Genomic DNA, 25,223 nt, shown 5'->3' with positions numbered 1-25,223 from the left:
GTGCACTTGCATCAGACTGGTTCTGGAACAAATTCTCACAGGCCCTCTTGCCTTGATTGGCTCACTGTGTCTAACAAGCACCCGAAGCTCCCAAATGCATTTGCCATCTTCCTGATAACTCACTAGAAGTGCCATGTTCTTTTGTCAGAGTGTGAATGGACATTCTAGCATTTGCACACACAAAATGCACTGTTCTGCCTCCAGACATGTTTTGGTAGAAGACTTAGCATCAAACATAGGAAAAGCTCTCTTTGTCCAAGTCCCTTCACTCTTTCCTGATATCCATGTCCGATTATCCCCATGGGAGCATTTGGCACTGAATGTGAGTCTACCTGAAATGAATGGTCTTGGTGCACTTCTGCTTCTACCAAGGGCCACTGTTTTATCTGAGGTCAATAAACTGGAATGAAAATGAAAGTCAGAGTTGTTTGTTCATTGCTTAATAGTGAAATGCATACACCATGTCACAACATTAAATCAAAGCTACAAAAGTTGGCCTTTGCAACCAAGTGGGTATTCTTCACAAAATGGCAGCATCATTTTCATACTACGATTAAAATGTACTGATATTCATTTGATATAAATAATTATGACCCAGAGTGGAGTGTAGGAAAATACTATACACTTACTTCTCTTTGCAAGTAATGTTTTTGCACCGTCGGTTGAATAATTTATCCTCAATCTGCCACAAGAAGACTTTTCTATATACAAATACTATTTGCACACGCTATTTGTGTACAAATATATTCTATTCTACAGCATCAGTCTTGGATGCTTGGGTCATTAGATGGCTCGGGCAGTATTAAAACATACACTTTGGACACAAAATGCCTCCATGCACACAGATTTCCTTTATGAATACCAACTTGACACAGGGCATCTCACTGGCAACTGACTTGCCAAAAATTGGACCTTCAAGAAGATCCGGAATTTGGGAAGAAACACTAACTCATGATACAGTGAATAGCTTTATTCTTTAAAGAAAATCTTGATCTCTAGTCTGTTTTCCATGATTCGAGGACAAAACTTAATTTTTACCCAGATCTTTCCAGATCTGAAGAGTCCTCCTGAACTGTAAGCAATAGCGGAGCAGTTTGAAGTCACTTATAAAACAGCTCCTAGTTTAAATGGGGCATGGTGTATAGAAGCAGTTTGCTATGTTCTATAGAAAGCTTTGCAGGCTTTGACTCATTTTGAGAGGAAAATACTACTCCATTGGATGCAGAGCAGCTTCCTGGGGCAGGACTTTTAGGTTTCTTTAAAGGCTTACGATTTTCAAATCCATGTTTGTTGTTGTTGCTTCTCCTTCTTCTCTCTTCTTTAATGGCAATCATAAACATTAAAAGAATATGTAGGTTTTAGCCAGTCCTCTCATGAAAGTCCTGTAGCTTGGTCCCCGAGCTCCTTTTTAAGGAGAAGTGGCAGTTGGCATACTAGTCACTAGCCTTTTTTTTTTTTTTTTTTTTACTTCCTTGGAAAAGCTATACAAGGATTAAATCCAAAATTATAGTGCATCTTAAAAAGCAGCATACTTTTAGAAAGACAGTCAATAAATTACTTTGTACAACATACAAAATAACATTTTCTACTGCAGCATCACCTCTGACGCCTGAGTCATCGTTATGGGAACTCGGAAGAGAAGTAGCAGGATGGCCTAGTAACTTTGCCAGCTTTTTCTTTTCTTTTAAAAAGTTTTAAAAACCATTTTTGTTCCAGAATCAGTATGTAATGAAGTTTGATTTTATTCAAGGCACCCCCAGATAACGCAGAGAAACAAAGACATATAGCAAAGCACTCACCTGCCCAAAGCCTGACCAACCTGAATGAAGGGAGGTGGTCTGGAGACACAAATAGGACAAAGATGGATCCCCAGAGAGGACTAGAATTAGGTGGTTTGTTAATTAGTCTTGGGGTCACCTGCACTGGCCCTACCACCACAATCCATTCCTATCCTGACCATCTGGAAATGCAACCAGGCTGTCACAGAGATCCTCCCAAAGAGCCCACTATTGGAGTGTTCTTTATTTTTGTAAGGAAGAACTCTTAAAAAATACAACTGAATGTTACCTTGTTGTGCAAACATTTATTCTTTGCTGTTCACTTGCTTTTCCTTTTTATAAAAGGCATGAGGTTGACTAAGGGATCCCAGGTAAAGAAGACAGACTGGGTTTTTCAATTCCACTTTGAGGCAATTTGGATTCTGGTCCCCAGCAAGACCTCCCTTTGAATTGAGACAGAAATATTTCTGACAAACAATGATTCAGAATAGCAAAAGACACAGACTATCACATGAACAATTACATAAAATCAGTCACTGTTTGTTGTGGCTAATGAATGAAATAACTTGTTAAAAATACTTAAGAAGTAGAATGACTGTTTTTTTAACATTTTATTTTTAAGCCAGTTCCCATGGCAGAGGTTGGGCAGGGGAAGAGGAAGAAAAGTGAGGCAGAGGCTGATGGGAGGGAAATGAAGGTTGAGTTAGGGTGAAGAGAAAAAGAGACCCCTCCCCTGCTGGAAATGGCTGCCACTCAGGTCTGGGCTACTGAACAACAGAAACCTGGGGAAACAGATGGAATGTGGTCAAGACTACCAGTTGCACATGAGTTGTTACCAGAGTAAATCAAGCAAAGAAGCTGGTCTGCACCTGGTTAGTTATGATCAGAAGACATTCCTTTTTTAAAAGAAGAGGAGAGGTCACTTAAAAAGGCTACGGGAGAGTTAAAAAAAAAAATACTGTCTGCTGACTCTTGCACCATAACACACACCTGTGAAGTATCACATGATTCACATTGAGTTAAAATTCTAGCTGTCACCAGTTTTCCACAAAGGCAAACCTCCCGGTGAAGCACAGAGCTGTTTTACGAGGCTGAGAAATTCCAACAACTGTAACAAAAGACAGTAGCTCCAACACAGAGCTCTATTATAATCTGTCTTTGACACACACACACGGAGAAACGAAAACCCAGAGGCAGGTTTCAAAAGTGGAACTATTTTAAAAGAAAAGCCTTTTTTTTTTTTTTTTTTAAATCCTACTGCATGAACCAACAAATTTCTGGCATTCATACATATTTAAACATTTAGTGCTAATATTTGTACAGAAAAAAGTTAATACTAAAACATATGTTACTATGATTTCACTTTTCGCCTACTAATCATATACTAATTTCTCCTTTTACATGCAGCTTTAATATTGTCCAAACAATGGCACAAAAAAGAAACAAAGTCAACCATCTATTCCCACTGCCCACCACCCCATTCCCACATCAAACTGTTCTGGACTCTCTTTTACAGCCAGGCTGAAGTGGCCTTCAGGCTGCTTAGTGAGAGGAGATGGGACCACTGGAAGGAGGGAGCTGATTCCTCTTCCTTGGGGCACACCTTCCTGTAAACATGGCCAGGGGCCAGGATGCCCCCAGAGCCAAGGGAAGCTGCTCTCTCTGGGTTGCAAGCCAACCAGTTTTGCAGCAAGAGAAGAAAATGATCATCAGGTGAGGGTAGGGTGTATGTGTGTGTGTGTTTGGGAAGAGGGGCAGGGAGGACTCCTGGTGATGTCTCCTCCAAAGCCTCTGAATGAAGCTGCCTTCAGACAGGAGACTGGCAAAAAAGCCTCAGAATACAACTTAGTATTAGGAGAAGGAAAGGAGAAGAAATGTGTTAGTCCGCGTCAGGGATGGATCTCAGGCTCGAGTCTGCCATGCTCTCTCCTACTTTCAGGGAGCTGCCTCTTAAACAGGACCTTCAGGCTGCGACTCAAATTCCCTCAGGGGAGATGTCCTGGGAGGCCAATCCCAGGCAGGAAAGCCGATGGTTGGTCCTTCAAAGGAGAAGGTCCTACTGTATAACACTTCTAAGAGCAAGCTAATGAAGTGCTGAAATGGATGAGCCTACTCCCTGGGAAAGAAAACAGTTCTAGCTTGATTTCTAGGAGCCTTTGCCTGCTGAGTTCTGGTGCGAAATCATAGATTCCTGCTACTTTGATGCAATTTTGAGTGAGATGTCCAAACTCTCTCCCCACCCAGGAATCTGAACATCCAGCATCAACTCTGAACTCTTTTATCTGCAGTTAAACTTTACTAAGGGAAAGGTGGGGATGAGGTGAAATATAAAAATATTCAAGCAGATTATTGTCTAAACATCCTAGGATGAATTCATTATTTGGCAAGATTGTTTTTCCTACATAATTATCACCTGAGTGCTTTTTTAAATTAGCTAAAATGTTTTACTTTTTAAACTAAAAGCAAAGAATATACAGTATACTTGAGTTATACTGAAGTTACAACTTCATTTAAGAAAATAGGTTTGACCCAAGACTCAGTGCAAGTGGCAAAGTTGACCATTACTGTACAGTATCTGCAAGGAAAAACAAAACAAAACAAAACAAAAACGGAGAACAAACCCACGATGCTCACACGACACCACCTGGCGGTGCCCAAACCAAACTAAACAAACAAAATAAGGGTCTAAAATAAAAACTTGAAAAGCTTCCAACATTGAATTTTGTCCATAAATAAGCACAAATTGAAATTGAACTGTGAAGCAAGAAAAATGTTAACAGTTACCAAACTGGTTTTAAGCATCAGAGACAAAAGAAGAGGAATGTTGGAACCTGTTTATAAATGAGAAATGAAGTTTCCAGTTTTGAGAAAATTGAGGCATGCAGGACTTTTGCATATGGATATATATATATATATATATATATACTTTATATATATTATATATAATATGTACAGTCTAGCTATAAAATTTTGATGTGTATAGAAGCTGTCTTCAATGAAAAAAATTGAACATTCAGAAGAAATTCCTGAGATAGGGTTTGTGACATGGGCCACTGAGAAAAAAAATCCGTGGTTGGGTCCTCGAGGTGTTGTAGTCTATCCCTGTGAAGACTGAAATTAACCCACAGACAGACAGTGTCGCACTGTTGTCTTTCCTTGCCTGAGCAAGGGGTAGCACCATTGTGAAGGTAACTCTGTTGCTCCTGCTTGAAGAGAGGAGGGAATACTTCAGAACAGTATTGCTGCTAAGACCACTGTAGTGTGCACCAAATTCATTCTTGGTTCTTCAAGACAACAGATGAACAGTGCCATAGGCTGACTGAAGAACACCTGGATGGGAGAGGTGTGAGGACTGGGAGGCAGATCCGAGTCACTAGGTGTAATCTTTCCTGGGCTGTTCATCAGTCGTACACTTGTCAGTCATTTCCTGGCAGAAGTCCACGGTCACTGACTGGCTCCTGGGTTCAAGAGGAGGTCCTCTCTCAGAGAAGGTTCCTGGGTCAGAACCTTCCAACCTCCTCCCAGAGGTACAATTCTCAGAGGCGTTGCTGGGGACCCAAGGGGGCCCGGGGGGAGCCGCACCTGGCTCCAAGCAGCAGGGCACACTTTCCCCCACCGCACACTGGGAGGCTGCAAGGTTCTGCTCAACACCCAAGGGAGTGGGGTTAATACTGGAGGCTCCAGGGAGATCCATGGGGATGAGGACAGGGCAATACCGGTGCAGGGCCTGGATCTGCTCCGGACTCTGGATGTCTCGGCAGACTTCCTGGGAGAGGCAGGAGAAGTTGTCTAACAGTTCCCCCATGCATGCTTTCAGTTGATTCCTCTCCGACAACAGTTTTTCTTTCTCACATACCTGGACAATAGAGGAAAAAAGAGAAGGCTTGATCAATCCTGAAACTGAGGGCACAAGACCTCATTTCAGCAGGTTTTCCAACGTTTATTTTTATATACCATACATCATAACACATCTCATGAACAATGAGGTCAGGGTCAGACACTTAAAAATTACACATGTCCAGGGAGCCTGGACACACAGCTTGTCCATGTCTGCTGCCATGGATACGTTCCCTGTGGTGTCTCTTCATGCTTCCTCTCTGAGACCCAGGCAAGAGACCAGCAAAATCACTACCAACCGGAAAACAGCAGGAAGTCAATGCCCCAGTTTCCTGGAATTTGAGGTTTGTAGAACATCAACTGGAAAACTCTTAGTCCCAAACCCTATAGTTGAAAATCTCCCTCTACTGTATTGGGATGCCATTTTAAGAGGCAAAAGCTGACCAATTCTAGCTATCTGACATTCTGAAAATGGCAAAGCTATGAAGATAATTAAAAGCTTATCAGCGGTTACCAGAGTAAGGAATAAATGAATAAGTGGAGCATAGACGATTTTAGGTCAATGAATCTAATCTGTATGATACTATAGGGGTGAATACTATAGTATTTGTATATATATATATATATATATATATACACACACACACATATCTATATATTTCTTTCTATATATAGTCTTTTATATATTTGTCAAAATGCACCACAGAATGTACAAACCAAGTGTGAACACTAGTGTAAAGTAAGGACTTCGGGTGACAAAGATGTTCCATGTAGATTATAGCAAATGTGCCACTCTGGAGGGCATGTTGGCAGTGCGGAGGCTGTGAGTGTGTAGGATCAGGGGGCAACTGGAAACTCTGAATATTCCATTCTATTTTTTTGTAAAACTAAAACTACCCTGAAGAAGTAAGTCTACTTACAAACAAATAAAATCAACCATCAACAGTTTCATGTGATTCAACCTAACACCTACAGGCTCTTTGACCTTTGTATCACAGCAGATAGAATACAACAGTTCCCTTTTTGGGACTGTGGACGCAGGACAGGAAGACAGAAACGTGGAGCCCGAGTCCTGACATACTAGCCCATGATTCTGAGATGCTTTCCCCCTTAAGTCAAATCCCACATACGCGCTTCTGTTACTAAAATTTATCACCTCCTCTGAGAGATGAGTGTAGCACCAGAGAGGAGACTAATTAAGGTTTTACCATCGGTGTTTGTGCGAGGTCCATGAGTTGCACATAATGAAATGGATGAGGAAACCAGGCGCCTGAGGCAGTGTGAAGGGATTCCTGGCCAGCCCTCTGCTGGTGCGGGTGGGAAGGGCAAGAGAGGAAGGGAGGGAAATGAAGAGGAGGGAGAGAGGAGCAGGCATTGCATGCACAAGGAGCAAGTCTCCAATGTGGTAGCTGCACGTGCCGTTACACGAATACAATCTGGCAGGCAGCGTGGGCATGTGTGTCGGAGAGAGAGATTTACATGGGGAAAGGGCACCTGCTAAAATATTTATAAATTTATCAAGAAAACATGTTTTAAAAATGAAAAATAAACAGATGTACAAGTGCGACTCGAGAGAAATACATTATGCGAGTTTGCAGAAGCGGAGTGGCGGGTGTGTGGGAGACGGTGTGGGTGTGGGAAGTGAGTGTGGGGCCTGCTGGGGACTGTGCAGGGTGAGAGGGGTGGGGATGGAAGCTGTCCTGCCTGCCCAGGCCATCTATGTCACTGGGTCAGGCAAATGAGTGGAGCACCCTGTTTAGCTGATAAGAAATAAATCAACAAGGGAGGTCTCTTGGGAAGAGAGTCTTGCATGCATGATGGGTCACCTGGACCCCTCTCCTTTGAACCTAGAAACCTGCAAAGGAAGGGGCAGCAACTCCCAGCCACCAGGAAAGGAATCTCAGTCTCACTTCTGCCACAGCAGCTTGGCCAAGGCACACACCACTTGTGAAAAATGTCTGGGCCACTTTCTAGGGGAAAGAAGATGAGGTGCCCCTTGTGAGAGTTTTGGCTCTGCAGGAAAGGTAGCATGAGTCACGCCTTGGGTAAAAACATAAGTTCTAAATCACAGACACAGATTGATGAGCGTGTGGCACTCTTAGCACTGAAACACAGCATAGTATTTAAGTGGTCGCCAAAAAGTGGTGCAGAACTAGGAGTTCTTGGTTTTTCCACCGAACAATACCAGCAAAGGTAGATATCTGCCTATATAGTTTTTATCTTTAGATATCTGCTATATAATTTCTCAGATTTTGTTATTTGTTCAGTATTACACAATTATAACAGCAGAATGTTATTAAAATCAGGATTTTTTTTTCTCTACTACCTGATGAGAGGGGCAGAGCAAGAATTACTATAGAGATGTGACCCTGTAGACTTGTACCTGGTTGTCTTGGTGATCTAAGCTCACTAGGCTTTCAGAAGATCCACAATCCCCAGCAGGAACATCCTGCTTCCTTATGTGGTTTAAGTTATATTTTGTGTTAAAACAATGAGGGCTGGGGACATAACTCAGTGGTAAAGCTCTTGCCTAGCGTATTCAAGGCACTGGGTTTGAGTCCTAGCACTGTAAAGAACAAAACAACACCCCCCCCACAACACACAAATCAAACAAACAGAAAACACTAAGGAAAAATCTGGAAAACAAAAAAATTTGTAATCTTCTGACCTAAATTGTCACAACTTCCAGTAAGTTCTTAAAAGCCAATAGTGGGCCAATGCTGGTGATTCAGAGATGATCAAGACACTGTCTTGTCCTTGAGGAACTTACAGTCTAGGGTTGGCGGTGGCGGGGACAGATATATGCACAAATAATCCAAGAATGAATGCTAAGCACCAAATCAGAGGGCAGATCAGGGCTCCCAGGGCAAGGCCTCAGTCTAACTGGAGACTCAGCAAAGGCAGACTTCCTGAAGAGTTGACCCGATTCTTAAAGCACAAGGGAGATAATTTGAGAAGGAAGAAGTAGAGGAATGTCCAGGGTAGAGGGGAGTCAGTAGGCATGAATGCAGAAGTATAAAACAGCAGGAGATGTGGGGTAAATATGGACAGTTTGATATCATTAGGGGTTGAATCCTAAGAAGGCAGTGAAAGGAGATGCCAGAGGGACAGTTTAGAAACTGAATCATGGAGGGCAGGGTATGTCTTTAAAAATGTTTCTAAGTTGACGCATAAGAATTGTGCATATTTATGTTGTACAATGTGATAATTCAACATATGAATACAATGTGAATGATCAATTCAGGCTAATTAGCCTGAATTTCTCTTTCCTTAACCACTTTTAATTTCTTTTTTTGGGGGAAACTTTGAGCTCCTCTTTTCCAGTTCTTTATAAGATAAATAATAAATCGTTATGAACTATAGTTCTGTAGTTGTAGAACATTGCAAATTATTTCTCTAATTGTATTTTGGTACCTGTTATCCAGCCTCCCACTGGGATTGCTCCTTAGCAAGGACTGACCTTACTAAGGAGCTTTGGCTTTACTTTGCAGGTGATGGGATCTACTGACCATGGGCAGATTTTCCCTGTTTCATGTCAAAACAAGAACAAGAACAAGAACAATAGCAAACCCCTGAAGTCTCAGGTTATCTTTTCTTAAATTTTTTTTACAACTTTATTTATTTATTTTTATGTGGTGCTGAGGACTGAACCCAATGCCTCACATGTGCTAGGTAAACACTATACCACTGAGCTACAGTCCCCCAAGGTTATCTTAATAAATAAATCATACAATACTTCCTTGGGCTTTCCCAATACCTCATCTTTGCTCGTGAGGCAATGAATTTGCTGCAAATAGCCTGAGAACCTAAACTTAGATCTTGACCACATTATGTGGCCTCTCTCTTCTTCAGCTTGACACAATCCAAGGCCAGAATTTGGATAGCAGAGAGGTAGAACTGAATAGGTCAAATTGGTTGTCTTCAAAGCTATAGTCAGAAGCCAGAGGTTGACTGTATTTACTTCCTATATCTTGCGGAGGCTTACCAAGGAGAAGGGTGGGGACACATAACTCTGAGCATGGAGGACCCTGGGAGATGGGAATTTGTTTCTTAAGATAAAACATTCTCAGGCACAGGGAAGAGATGGCAGCCACTTTTAGAAGAATTGCAAAATCAAGGCCCTGGGGCTGCAAAGGGTGCTAGATCATCTCACTAAGCAACTGCCTCTCTGTAGGTAGATGTCCTATCTTTCACCTATACTCTTCTGCTGGGATGCAGAGAAAGCAGTGGTAAAATAACACTATTTGGAATCAGACATCTGGGTTTTCATCCAAGGAAATTTACCTAATCTTTCTGCATCATAGTTTCCTGTTAGAGTTATTCTAACCAGGGGGTGATGAACAACTTGTGTACATTGATACAGCAGGAGTGGGAGCCGTTTATTGTAGGACAACAGAGGTATTCCACACAGCTTATCTTAATTAACATAAACTAGATACAGCAGTCAACCAATAAGAAATCTCCACACTTATTGCCTCGCTGGCGCCACCTCACAAACCACTCCCCCTGGCAAAATACCAGGCGCCATCCTGAATTGTTTACAGACTCTAACAGTTTCCTCCTCTATAAATGGGGATAAAATAGTATAGTAAGTCATAGTGTAGATTAAATGTGATCATCCACAAAAAAAGTTTAGAAGAATACCTAGTCCACCAGTGCACGCAATAAATATCTGCTATTATTACATATCAAATGGAAAATTAAAAAATTCTATATGGATGACTGAAGGGTATGATACATGATTCCACACCCATACACCCACACACAATGCAACATTTCTGTTGAGAAATTTCCTTAAAAATAAATCCAATTCCCAAAGGGGTGCCCCTTTTCTCTATTTCTCCAGTCATCACTGCTATAAATTTACATCAGTCCTGGTCACTTCGGTTACTGAACACAACTGATGGTTCAACTCACCAATTTGCGGATTTCACATTCTAAGTTCTGAATACAGTCCAGTTTCCTCTTGCGGCAGCGCTGAGCTGCGATGCGGTTCTTGCTGCGCCGCCGGACGTCGTGAATGAACTCTAACTGTTCTGAGGTTAGCTTGTGCATCTTAATCATCATCTGGAAATCGTTCCTTGGAAGATCTGTGATTTGATCTACAGGAAAAGGAAGTTTAACCTGAAACCAAGAAAAACAGAGAAAGATTATAGCATCTGGATTTTAATTTTAATTCTGACAGAACATCAGAGAATGGTCACTGCTCTTTTTAAGATCACCAGGTAGTAGGGGAACTACTGAAAGCAAGATGCAATTAATTGTGGCCTTTCTCTTCTTCAGCTTGACACAATCCAAGGCCAGAATTTGGATAGTAGAGGGGTAGAACTGAATAGGTCAAGTTGGTTGTCTTCAAAGCTACAGTCAGAAGCCAGAGGTTGACTGTATTTACTTCCTATATCTTGCAGATGCTTACCAAGGAGAAGGGTGGGGACACATAACTCTGTTTTAGATACAAGTAAGATAAAATATTTGGGTAATCAAACAGAATAAGAACACACAAGTACAATGTGGTTGTTATTCCTAAAACTTTTGAGGCAAATTACATGGAAATTGTGTCATTTTCTCCCATTGCCATAGTGCTTTTACAAGAGCGACTCAGTATATATCTATATGAAGATCAAAACCTTCAGCCACAGGCATATAGCATAACTCAATAAAATGGCAAGTTATAGGGAGGTACTATTGAACAACTTATTTTTAAATTTTATTTATTTATTTATTTATTTATTGGTTGTTCAAAACATTACAAAGCTCTTGACATATCATATTTCATACATTAGATTCAAGTGGGTTATGAACTCCCATTTTTACCCTAAATACAGATTGCAGAATCACATCGGTTACACATCCACATTTTTACATAATCTATTGAACAACTTATGCAAAACACTCGAATGAAGAGAATCATTCCTACCTTGAAAATCTGGAAAGATAAAACAATCAGCATGATTCTTAGTCACAACAGCAAAAATGTCAAGCAAGAAATAACTTGGACAGGCTCTGCCAATGTAGACTAGGAGTCAGAACTGGGTTTTATTGTTTCTAATCAGATATGAGACCCCAGACAAGGGGGTCTCTCTCAGTCTCAATTTCCTCATCTGCAAAATGGGGTATGCTTTTTAGCTGTCCTGTGTTATGCACTGTAACTGTGTGTTAGGTACTTTGGCAGACTGTGTTTTCCAAAAATGGCTATAACATCTCACATTTTCTATTACAACATAATGTTTTCATTCCTCTATCAAGAGTGTGAGGCATATTCCTGCCATATCAACAGAATTCACTGGATTTCTGAGGCCAGAAAGGCATGCAGTTTCCCCTTAGCCCTCTTAGACTACTTGTTCTGGAGGAAACCAGCTGCCATGTCATAAGAATGCTCAAGCAGCTCTGTGGACAAGCCCATGTGGAGATGAGCCAACACCTCCAGCCAATAGACAGCCTCACCTCAACAGTCATGTAAATGGGCTACCAAGAAATGGATTCTCTAGCCCCACTCAAACCTTCAGATGAACACCCACTTCAACCCCATGAGAAATCCTCAGTCTGTATTGCTCATGGGCCACTCCTGAATTCCTGACTCCTGGAAACTCTGAGAGATATTAAAGGATCATTGTATAAACCATTAAATTTGTGGATGACTTATTACACAGCAATATATAATCAATGTAGGTACTTTGTCCATAAGATTCTTACTTTCAAACTCTTGCCAAATCAAGGTAAATGAGCATTAGCTAAAGAGAAGATGCTTGAGGGATAGATGTGCTTTCCCTGTATGGTTAAATGCTTGACTCTAATCCTAGGTGGTTTGAAATATTTTTTTTCTTTTCTCTCTCTTTCTCTCTCTCTCTCTCTCTCTCTTTTTTTTTTTTTTTTTTTTGTGATACTGGGGATTGAACTCAGAGGTGCTTTACCACTGAGCTACACTGCCAGTCCTTTTTATTGTATGTTGAGAGTCTTGCTAAATTGCCCAACTGGCCTAGAACTTGTGATCTTCCTGCCTTACCCTCATGAGTCACTGAGATTACCAGCATGCACCACTGTAGCTGGCTGGCTGAAATGTTTCTGAGGAAGAGAATAACAAACAATGAAAATGTAAAAATGTAAGAGCCTCCATTGCAGAGGTGAGAAGTGAACCAAAGTTCTCTGTCTCCAGGGCCTTCTGAGCACCCATGAGGTGAAGAACACAGGCCTGCACCTTTGAGCGGTTTGTCACCCTTTCTAAGGCTCTTAATGACAATTCAGTTATTTCTGGGTTAAATTCTGGTCCTGTTTCAGGAACTCCTGGTAAAGAAAGGAAGGCTCTAAATTGCTTGTCCAGGAAACACAATGTTATCAGCTCAGATGGCTGAGTTTTTGCATACATTCGCATCTGCTTTGGATGGGCCAGCAGATGGCACTACAAACCTACACTTCATTCACGTGCTAGACCGGGGCTATGTAACAGGAATAGCAGCCACGTAGGTGATTTTAAATTTTCCAGTAGCCACATTAAAGGAAGTAAAAATAAATAGGTGAAATTAATTTTAATAATATTATTTAGCCCAACAGAGCTGGAATATTTCTGACATGTAATTAATACAGAAATTATAAGAAATCTTTGACATTTTAAAAAAATTCAAACACTCAAAGCATATACATACATATATCTATATACATTTTATCATTCTAGCACATCACAGTTCAGACTGGTCACCTTTCAGCAGCTCTCTGGCCACATGCAGGGTGTGGCTACTGTTCTGGACAGCATAGCTCTAGAAGACTCAGTCTGAGCAGCCAGAAAAACACATGAGCCTGGGTTTAATGAATCGAAATATTTACGGTGAAGGAATCAAGCCCTCATTACTATTCAGATGCTATTGTGTTGACGTGGTGTCTTTCAAGGGACTGAAGGTGAAGAAGCTACTCTAGCCTAAGCTCAAGCCTTTTCTTTGGTTGCATCAGACACTGGCAGATCTGATTCCTGATCCTGGCATCATCGGTGGTTAGTTAATCCTCACGCACAAAGGCAACCACGCAAATGATCATTTGACTTCTCTGTAGTTGGGTGCAATTTCCTTGTCAGTTTACTTCCTACCTCTGAGCCAGCTCAATGTGGCATTTACTAAGGGCTCCCAACGGGTGCTCTGATTGGACTTCCACATGGTGAACGATGTCCCATGACACCTGTAAAATTTTGGCCCAAGAAAGCAAAATCGCAGCAGAGCACATTACACTATTCTCGGCTGAGCCCTGCTCCAACTGCTAAAGACAGGCAGCCAGGACAAACAGTTCCTTGTTACAGGCTGGGGAAAGGCCTTTGTCCATGGGGCTGTGTTTGCACAAGGCTTATAATGATATGAAAGAATGTTTGATTTCCCTTTTATACCCTTTGGATAACAAACAGACACTCAAATCCTGGACAGTGCCTCTGTAACACAGAGGTCTGTCTGTTGGAGACATGGGATGTTTCAACACAGCAGGGGTTGTGGCATTTTGGGGGCTCCTGGAGTTTCCCCCTTTGGTGACAACAAAGCCATTCTTCTGCTCCAAATTATGTGTACTTGTTTTCAGAAAGAAAACATACCTATAGTTCAGGCCACAGCGAAGTCAAAAGGGCTTCCAAACCAAGAGCTTCTGTATTTAAAGTCATCTAGACAGTAAATATAAAACACAAGGGAGACAGGACACGGGACTGGCAGGAAAAGGGAAAAATCAACAATCCTAGTTTCAAAGTCCTTGAAGCAAAAGGCCGTATGAAATTTCAGCAGGGCTGTTGCAACTCAAGCTGCTTTTTAAAAAGGGTCACAGGGAAAGAAAATAGTCAACGACAGACTTTCTTCCATGTGGGAAAAACAAAACAACAAAAGAAATCCCTCGCTCTTGGGTCTTTTTAGAGATGTTACTCCTGTGGCAAGGAAGAACTTTCACTGACTAGCAGTTGGAGGCCTCCTGACTTGTTCCTGGAGGGCCACGGTGGGAGCCTGACTACATCTCTTTATTGCTTTCAGAGTGGTAAGTTGGAGCCAATGGGCATCTTCCCCGGAGATGAGGAGCAGCCATCAGTCCTTTGGTCGCCTGGAGAATATCCTACTCACAGACTCTTGGGTGCCCAGCATTCCCCACTTGGGGGCAGAAAAGTCAAATAATGAATTCCACTGGGGCTTGGAAAGCTGAAACACATGGAGAAGACTGGGGCTGTCCTCTTTTTCTCCGGGAAAATTACTACCTCACAAATAAGCCCAACAGGGCTTAACATCTCACTGGCCCTCCACCCACTGATTCTTCCAGAATTTCACTTCTCATCAGTGATTCGGTTTTCATTTACTAGACCTCATGAACAGTGCAGAACAGACAACCTGACAAGAAGAGCCCTGCCAACTATCACCAACACCTGTCTGAAGGGCCTCCAATTATATATTGCCAGCCACACGTGGCTCCAGGCAGGCAGGCAGCACGAAAGGGGAAATGCGTGTGGGATTCGTCAGTGCTGATTCTCCTCAGCCACGAGTCTGCTGCTTTGGTTCTGAGAAGAGCTCAGACACTCAGGAGCAGCCACTGGTCAGCAAGTCAAGGACCAAAGAGGGCACTACAGGCTGCTGTCACGGTTTGCACAATAAGCTACTGTTGATTTTACCCAGCCCTGGCAAAGTGCTGACTCTTCTCTTCCCTCAGGAACACACAGGAGGAAAGGGATTAGAAATTGGTTTTTAGGATGGTATTTGCTCTATCTCCCCTAAGCAATGTCCAGAGGAGGGTTAAATCTTCCAGGGGCTCCAGCTCTTTAGCAGTCAGGTTCTTGCAGCATGCCCAGGGACCTCTAGCCTAAGGAGCTGACAAAGGGTGGCAGGAAGCTGGGATAGCAAGATGGTGCATGAAATCTTAAATGTCCTTCCTTCGTGCTGTCTGCATGGCTGGACGGAGTGCCTGAATAGGGGAGCCTGCAGCCAGACCCGCCCCCACCCCCAATGCCAGTATTCCCTTCTCAACAAACAGCTTGCCAACAACTACCTGAATTCTTTAGCCAAAGTCATAACCCCCTTTCTCTTCATTAAAAAAAAAAATTTAAAACTTACATGAATATAACTTCTTACAGAAAATTTAAATTTGAGACAAAAGGAGAGGAAAAAATTCCCATCCCCAAATGACAACTCTCTTGGATCATGGATTTCTGCATGATATTCGTTTAGCATTTTTGTTTTCCATACTGGGGATTGAACCCAGGGGTTCTTTACCACAGGGCTACATCCTTAGTTCTTTTTATTTTGAGATAAGGTCTTGCTAAGCTCCTGAGGCAGGCCTCCAAATCTCTCATCCTCCAGCCTCAGCTTCCCAAGTAGCCTGGATTTCAAGTGTGCACCCCTGTGCCTGGCTGCTCTGCACATTTTGTTAAAGAAGTTGCAATTAGTGGTACCATTTCATCTCACCATTCATCTCACCATGCCTCTGAACACACATTTCACTTGCCTGGTGCTTTTCATTTGCTGGGTAAGGGTTACTGGAAAAGGAAGACCGAGCTGCAGATTTCGGAGTGACAGCCCCAAACATGCATGTCTTTGCTTCAGAACTCCTACTGGAAGAGTGGTTTCTGAATATTTTTTTTTCCAATTTTAGTTTCACTATCAGATGTTGAATGGAAGCTGCAGTAGTAGGGCCATATTAATAAGATACTCTGAGACACTGATGTACAGTCAGCTCTTTGAAGCCTTTAAATCTGTGCGCTTTAAGTCTCTTGTCCTGGTGAGCTATTGGGGAGGCAGCAAGATGCTCACTGGACTGGTGATTCTAGGGTTGGTGGAAAGAGGCAGCCAGCTGAGTACTGAGAAGATGCCAATGATATGATCTCCTTTCCGACTAAGAAATGTCCCTCTACCCTCTATTCTTGTGGTCCAGTTTCTAGCACAAATTGTGGAATACCTGGGATTTTATCCTCATGTTGAAATTTATGAGCTGTGTGATTTCAGGCAGGTCACCCTCTCTGTCCTAATGCTCTTTGAAGATCTGTGAGTCAGAGAGAGGTACCAGTCACCCTACTTAGCCTATAGGGTTGCTATAAAGAATAAAATTGGATCACTGAAGAAGAAAGTGCTTTGAAAAACGTGATCTGCCTGTTGACATGTAGTATTATTATTTCTATCAGCCCCCACTGTCTTTGTCACTTGGTTTCTTCTTCTAGGCATACAGTATGCTTTGGAGTTCCAGATGTTGAGAATGTTCTCGACAAGATGAAAACACTGTTGCAATTAGAAATATGACCAACTTCTACACTGCCCTGCAAGGTCTTTTTTTTTTTATAAAGCAGACCAATTACAGACACTTCTAAAAACATGCCTGATTCACCAAACCACAAAAATGATTGTAAAAATTTTACATACAAAGTGTGTGTCAAAGCCAGCATTTGGGTAGGAGGAGTTAGTAAGACATGGCTCTTCCGTACCATTTCAGTGTTTGCTCTGAAGGGAATTTTTCTCTTTCTCTCCCTATGCCCCCCATACATTCACTCTCATATACTTTTATCCCCTCAACATGAATCATGTTAGTAAACCGAGTCCAACTAATTAATGCTAATCTACTTTCTAGTGATTAAAACAAAACAAAACAAAACAAAACAGGGCTGGGGATGTAGCTCAAGCGGTAGCGCGCTCGCCTGGCATGCGTGCGGCCCGGGTTCGATCACCTCATACAAACAAAGATGTTGTGTCTGCTGAAAACTAAAAAATAAATATTAAAAATTCTCTCTCTCTAAAAAACAAAAACAAAACTAAATCCACAATTACAAACACTTTAGGTACAAAACAGTTTTACTAGGAAGCTTACTACTTGGAAAAGTGTGACTGCTCTACAATTTTCAAGTTCTAAAAACACACCTGTAAACTATAGTGAGATACCATATCACATTTACTAGAGAGTTACAATAAAAAAAGACATACAATAGTAAGTATTGGCGAGGATGTGGAGAAACCAGATCCCTTAGATGCTGCTGGTGGGAACGTAAAATGCTACAACCGCCTTAGAAAAACAGTCTGGTAGTTCTTCAAAAGGCTAAATATCGAGTTATCATATGATTCAGTAATTCCACTCTTAGATATACAATGAAAAGAACTGAAAACATGTCTATGAAAAACTCACACTCAATGCTCATAATAGCATTATTGGTAATGGCGAGAAAATGTAAACAACCCAAAGTTTCTCAACCAGTGATGATTCAACAAAATGTCAGATGGCTCAACAAAATGGATCCACATGATGGAATATTATTCAGCAATAAAAAGGAATGATGTACTGAACCCAAAAGTCCATATATTGTAAGATTCAATTCATATGAAATGTCTAGAACAGACAAGGCCATTGAGACTGAAGGTAGATTAGTGGTTGCCTGGGGTTGAGGGAAGTAGGCGATAGGAGTGACTATTTATGGCTACAATATTTTCTTTTGGGGTGATGAAACTTTTTTTGGAGAAGTCTGACAATTGTAAATATATTAAAACCTATTGAATTATTCACTTTAATAGGGTGAATGTCCTGATTTGGATATGACATATCCCTCAAAGGTTCATGTGTTGAAGGCTTGGTCCACATGCAGCAAAATCCAGAGGTGGGGCTTTTGAGAAGTGATCAGATCATGAAGGCACTGATCTCATTAATAGATCAATCTGCTGATTAGTTCATAATTGAAAGGATTATTGGGAGGTGGTATAAACTGTAGTGGTGGAGCCTCGTTGGAAGAAGTCTTGGGGATATATCCTGGAGGAATATATCTTGTGTCCGGTCCTTTCTTCTCTCTCTCTTTGCTTCTTAGCCACCATTAGGTGAGCAGCTCTGCTTAACTATACCCTTTCAACATGATGTTCTGCCTTACCACAGTCCAAAGTGATGGGGCCAAGCACCTATGGACCGAAACCTCTGAAACCATGAGCCAAAAACCTATTTTTCTTTATTTTTTTCTCAGGTATTTTGTCACAGCAATAAAAAGCTGATTAACCCAGTGAATTTTATGGTATAGATATTATGAATCCATGAAAAAATAAACATGTGTGTGTGTTCAGATATACATACAAACATAAAAAATGCAAACATTAAAGACCTACACAAAAATGAAAATTTCCCTATACTCCCTTTCCCAAATCTTGCTTCCAACTTATCTTATTCTGTGTACTGGTTCTATATCTTATTCTATATTCTTTTTAAAAAGATGGACCTTTATTTATTTATTTGTTTATATGTGGTGCTGAGAATCGAACCCAGTGCCTGACACATGCGAGGCAAGTGCTCTGCTACTGAGCCAAACCCCAGCCCGTTATTCTGTATTCTTATATGTATTTTATGAAAGGAACTAGAACCTTGTTATGCATACTGGCTTGTGACTTTTTACATAGTATGACTTGTTCACTTGTTTCATCCTTGTCAAGAGAAAAATTTACAAACTGACTTCTTAAGGAATATAGCAAAACCAGAAGTCATAAAGAAAAGAAAAAAACCTGATACCTTGACTAGATAAAATTTAAGATTTTCTATATGGAAAAAATACTATAAATAATAAATAGACTAGGAGAAAATAAGGGGAACATCCATGAGAAAGGAATAATAATCCTAATATTCAGGATTAAGGTCTTATAAATTGATTTAAAGCTAAACACCACAAAAGAATAATGGGCAAAGATGTAAAATGGCAATTCATAGGTAAGGAAATACAAATGGTGAATATACATGAAACAAGAGGTTAACCTCATTGGCAGTCACCATTTTATACCCATCAAATAAGGAAAAGTTAAAAAGACTGGTGATAACTAGCACTGGGAAGAATGGAGGAAATAGAGACTCCTTACCTGCTGAAAGGTATTTGAATCACTATACCTGTTAACTTGTTGGCAAGGTAATTAGATGGTCTAAATAAAAGGGTAAAACCTTTACCTCACTTATGAGACTACAACCCACATAAATAAAAGAACCACTACTAACAATATGTTCACAAAAATGTTTATTGGAGCAATCTTTATAAGGGGGAAGAAAGTGGAAGCAATTGAAATATCTGTTGCTAGGTGATAGCTGAATAAATTATGACTTATGGGAGCTATGGATATTAGAGAAGCACATGTTGGCACTATGTGATCGACTAGAGACATGTACACAGTGGATAGCTATGTGGAAAAGGAAGTTGCTGAGAATTATACAGCATAATGCTATTAAAATATGTGAATAAATATCATTATAGGCACAGAGGAATCCTGTTAAATTTGGTATATTTGTGGCTGGGTATTCCGTATTTTAGTACTTAAAAAAAGAAAGTTGCGGGTGTAGCTTAAGGTAGAGCACATGTTTAGCTTGTGTGAGTCTCTGAGTTTCATCAACAGCACCCCAAAAAATTATTTAAATTATTTAATTGATAAAGAACTTTATTGTGCTAATTTAAGTTTTTTTCAAAGCTAGGAAAGAGTTAAAAAGGATGATAAATTTAAAAATTAAAACATTAAAAATTTATGAGATGGGAGAGCTACTTAACATGGTGTAATTAGAACATCTTATGGAAGATAAGCTATATCGACCCTTTTCTTTTGAGCTAACATTTGGCTCCTTACAAAAGTGGAGAAAAAGAGACTGGGCAGGAACACCTTTAGTATTAGACTGGTGGTGGGTTGCATGTAGGAACCCCAAATTGGTTTCTGACTCTGGTGTCTTCTTGGGGTTTACCTGAAGAGAAAGTACCTGGATCCCATATGACAGCAAGTCAGAGCAGAATAAGTCTAACAGATGCTGGCTTCTGGATCAGTTAAAAACCAAAAAACAAGTTATAACTCATGTGGGAAAGGAACTGCCTTTAGCATATTCCTGAGGACAACACTTCCACCAGGTCAAAATAACTCCTTATAAAAATGTTATTACTTCCCAGAGGAGCAGTCATGCCAAGTCCCTGAGACACAGTCAGTTCTTAGAAAACCTGACCTCTTCTACTCTAGGAACACTGAAATGTCAAACTGGGAAAAAGTTTAGCTTGACTATTTCTCCCCTGAACAAAGTAAATTACCAAGAATGGCTGAGTGTGACTCCTGAGATGGCAGAGAGCTTTGGCAAATGTCTCTTTTCTTGTAACTTAGGGAATGAAAAATGTTATGGTTTGGATATAATGTGTCTCCTCCTGCCCACCCCCCCCCAACCCACCACAAGGTCATATTGGACAATGCAGGTATATTCAGAACTGAAATGATTAGATTATGAGAGACTGTAGCCTAATCAGTGGATTGATCCATTTGCTGTAGAAATGATTTAAAAGGAATACTGTAATGGGTGGTAAATGCACGCAGGTAGGGTTTGGTTGGCGGAAGTTGGTCACTGGGGGATTATGTATCTTGTCCCTGGCTCCTTCTGCTTATTCCTCCACTTCCTACCTAACATGAGCTTTCCTCTGCCATGCCCTTCCACCATGAAGTTCTGCCTCACCGAGGGCCCAGAATAACTGAGTTGACCAATCATAGACTGACCTCTGAAACCATAAGCCTTGAATGTGAACTTTTTCTTCTTCAAGTCGTTCTTGTCAGGTATTTTGGTCATAGTGACAAAAAACTGACTAACACAACCAACAACAGATTTAAGTAAAAACAAAAATTACAAGCAGGGGTATTTATTTAGGGGAGGGTAGTCCTATTCTTGACTTTCTATAGGTTGAAAGAAAAATTCTTCCTTCTAACTGAGTAAGTATTTTCGGCTCTAAGATGGATGTTGACGCGGACTGAATGTGGAAAAGACACATGCTTTCTTGCTGATGGCGCTGAGTTCCAAAAAGTGACATAAGCTCTCTTTTGGACTATTACAGGGGCACAAGGAGCTGTATCCGAAACTGACAGTTCCTAAAACGTATGCACACGTCATAAAAACACAACCTCCAGAGAGCTGAATGGTGGGGTTTTTCTAAAAGGACAGGCATTAGTCTTCTTTTCATAGAGTACAGGGCAAGATAAGTCGTCACGCGGATGAACCTAGCCCAGTGATGAGCTTTTTGCATCAGGTACACTGCCTGACAGTTCCGGGGACAAAAAGCAAACCCCACAGAAGTTGTGGTCAGAAGGAAAGAATGAATGAGGACAGAGAGTGCAAACATTTCCCTGTTTCCACAAAACCTCACTCCTCTGGAGGCCAGGACACATCTGTGCATCTGACTGGGATGGATACTGGGTACATCCCAAACCCAAGGGGATAAGGTACATCGGAACGGAAATAATTCCTATTCATATTTCCTTTATAATTTTCTTAGTTAAATTCAATCCTCTGTTTTTCTGTCTTTCTCCATTTGTGCCAGGTAGTAACAGTAGAGCAGGGAACAGGCTAGTGAGCAAAGCAGAGGAAGTGACCACAGGGCATTTCTACAGTTGGCACAGGGAGCTCTGGAATCTATTTTCAAAACATGCCTGAACTCAAACCTCAAGTGCTTCTTGCCTGCCAATCTTGCGGAGGCTGAATAAACTGCACGTGGCTCTGTAAAAAGTCACCTCACCCCGTGTGGCATTTCTGCTGTCTGGTTAGGTTAACATCTGCTGCCCCACAGAGGCTAACACCCAGGAAGTGCAGATGAGTCCAGTATGCTGGCCTCACGAGGACCACACTTCCTTTCTTCTGTGCTTTCTGGACACAGGAGTGTAGGACTTGTCACTGGCTGGATTTGCTCACTCCTGCTCCTGAAGCAGATCTGAGGCACAGGTGTGTCTCAGGCTGGTTCCTTGTCAGCAGCAAGACAGTGCAGAGAGTGCCAGGTTATGACACAGACTCTTGATTTATCTAGGGGACACTGTGGGAACCTATGGAGGCTCCTATTCTTCTCTCTCCTTAGTCACATGAGTCTTGCTCATGATATAACTGGTGTTGCCCCTGTTTCTTCTACCACAAGTAGTGAGACATGGACTGAGGCTTTGGATATTTTTATCTACAAAGCACTTTGCTTTCAGGGTACATACAACCACTACTCCATAAAATGACTTCTCATTTTGTGGGATCTCCAGAAATGAGCCATTATATAGCTACTTGTGCTGACCAAGGCACTTGTGCAGTGACCCTGGGACCAGAATGGATGGCCAGCATTCCATCACCTACATTGTGATGGACACAGGATGACCCTGGGGGTCTTCTGTTGACAAGAAAAACATACAAGGTACTGGGAGAGCACTTGTTTTGTGTTGATCTATCTAGTTTCAATCAATCAATTCTGAAAGAGAATCTACATTTCCCTTCATACTGAAGGGAGTGAAGAGCAAGAATGAGGGTGATACATACAGTATCCGTTCAAAGTAGTTGGAGGAGAGAGGAGAAAGGGAGGAGGAGGGGTGGGGAAGATCCAAAGTACCTGAACGCACTTTCATGCATTAGACTTACTCTTTTCACTAAGCAGCTACTTCTGCTCATTGAGTACTGAAATATAGAGCAAATACTTAGTTCCTTTTAAAGCAAAAGTGGTTAATTTGGAATCACCTTACTGTATCCTGCCTCCATGGATTTGGGGGAAGTCCCTTTACTATCACCTTTAGCCTTGGCAAATAAGAACAATCAGGGAGTGGTGGTGAGGTCAGGGAAAAGTCCAAAGGACCGAGAAAGTAGGTCACATGCTTGAATTTATGTGGGTTCCCTACCTCCTGGCCCCTGTCCTGCACAGGACACGACTCACTGTCTGCTTCTGAGAACGATCCAGATTCATCGCTGGAGTTGGTTCCGTAAGACTGCTCACATTTAATTTGGGGTCGGACTTGGTTGTACATTCCATCTCCCATCAGGCCCTGCTCCTGATGTTCCGTGGCAAGGAATCTGGCTCCCTGGGAACAGGGTGAGGAGGAGAACTCGCAGAGAGGGAGGCTGCAGGGTGAGCCCCCACTCCCATCCTCTGCGTAGGAATAGGAGGAGCAGGAGCTGGAAGTCCTGGTCCTGGTCTCCAGCGGGGGTGAGCGAGGGCAGACTTTGATTGGCACCGGGCAGCTGGTGTTGGGCCGCATCCTTCCTGGCAAGTGGTCAGCCATCAGCCCGCTGTGGGAGTAGGCCTGTGAGCTGGGGAGGGACTGGCCAGCTCCCACCCACAGACCCTTTGGCACCGGCTCGGAGAGGTCTTTGTCTAAATTGCTCACCCCAGAATACGAATGCACCGAAGTGCTCACTTGGTCACAGGCGCTCGAGGAGAAGATCACACTCCTCCGGTCCAGCTCTCCCTCCTGTTTACAGAGAGCCTCCAACCCAGGCCCCCTGAGGGGCGACCCCAGCGTGAAGTTGGACACATCCTTCTGGCCCACTTGGGGCTGTCCATAATTCCCTGTGAAAGGGGTGTAGTCAGTTTTAAGGTCACCCTGAGTGATCCCCTTGTCAAAAGGGCACGCTGAACCCCTGGCAAAGTGCTGCTGAGATGTACTGGGTAGGCCAGACAACTCCACACCTTTTGTTATACTGAATAGAGACCTTAAACAGGAAGGCGAGGACACGCTCCTGGATCTCTCCAGGCAGGTGGCTCCGGTGGGGGTGGTGGGGGCGGGGGCGGGGGCAGGGCTGGGCTGTTTGCGGTCCATCTCGACATCCCCCACTCTGTCCTTGATGTCAGACTCATCTCCCGACAGGCAGAGCGTGATGCTCTCTTCCTCGTTCTCTTCGCTGGGTGGCTCACTTTTGATCGGCCCCATGGCAAGCCCTGGCTTGAGGCTGTTGCCAGGGTTTTCTTCACTGAATGTGCTTGCGAAACCTGAGGTACTGTGTGATGATGCATTATAGACATTCTTGGTACATGCAAGCTGGTATTTCTTGTATCTAGGGTACTGGGTCAGTGCATCCTTTTCTGAGCTCCCCTTGGTGTCCGTGGGCACGTCGGACTCAGGTAGCAAGGCCTCTTCTTTCTCTGCTACTGGGAGGGCAGTGGCTTCAAAGTTGATGGGGCCTGGAAGCATCTGGTCCCTGGGGCAAGCCATCTTGGCTGTCTCTGAATCCATCGTCTCCTCCTCTTCTTCCTCCTCCTCTCCCGCGGAGTTCTCATGGTCCTCGTGTGGGCGCTGGCACGCTGTGTCCTTTCGGCACACAAACAGGCCATCCTCGCTGTTCAGGAGCTGGGTCTGCAGGAAGCTGAAGCAGGAGTCCTCCAGGTTGTGCATGCGCAGGAACTCAGCACAGCGGATGACCTCGCGGATGTTTTCTCTGCTGAGTAACAGCTTGGCAGTGTAGGCAAACTGTAACAGCGGCCCAAAGCCCCTGGCAGTGACCTGCAAAACAAACAGGGAAATTGCCAACATTACCATCAGCACTGCTATTGTCCTGAATCCCTCAACTGAAGCAAGATAACCAGACACTGCTAATATCCCACAATAAAGACTGCAAAGGAGCAGTTAATCTCGTACTGGGTCAGCAATGATTCTGCTTCCAATAATTAGTGCCTGTCTCGTGCATGCCACTGCTGTACTTCATCACGGCACAAGCAGAATTGAAAATCACCAGGGTCAAGTGGCTGAACAAGATGACAACGGGTTCAGTGTTTACACTAATGAAATATCCTGGCAAAAATGCATGGAACAATGGGAAGCCTATTAATTTCCCTCCCAATCAGTCCTGTTGAGAACTGTTCTCCACAAGGAGGGAGTGCTGTGACACTTCTTGCAGCTCACTCGAGCCAAAGAAAGCATTATC

General features: G+C 42.4%; 1 protein-coding gene across 1 annotated transcript in view; it reads right to left on the bottom strand.

Moving 5' to 3' along the window:
- Positions 1–4,739: 4,739 nt before the first annotated feature.
- Bach2 (BACH transcriptional regulator 2) overlaps positions 4,740–25,223 on the bottom strand; it is a 73,279-nt gene continuing 52,795 nt past the window's right edge. Inside the window, exons 2-4 of the mRNA XM_076859918.2 lie at positions 23,204–24,802; positions 10,533–10,739; positions 4,740–5,634 (exon numbers count right to left, since the gene is read on the bottom strand). Coding sequence (XP_076716033.1) covers positions 5,152–5,634; positions 10,533–10,739; positions 23,204–24,802 — 2,289 coding nt within the window. The 3' untranslated portion in view covers positions 4,740–5,151. The remainder of the gene's footprint in view (positions 5,635–10,532; positions 10,740–23,203; positions 24,803–25,223) is intronic.

The sequence above is a fragment of the Callospermophilus lateralis genome, chromosome 6 (genome assembly GCF_048772815.1).
Source record: "Callospermophilus lateralis isolate mCalLat2 chromosome 6, mCalLat2.hap1, whole genome shotgun sequence".
Classification (NCBI taxonomy): domain Eukaryota; kingdom Metazoa; phylum Chordata; class Mammalia; order Rodentia; family Sciuridae; genus Callospermophilus; species Callospermophilus lateralis.
Note: the sequence above shows the minus strand (reverse complement) of the source record. Positions and strands in the feature narration are given on the sequence as shown.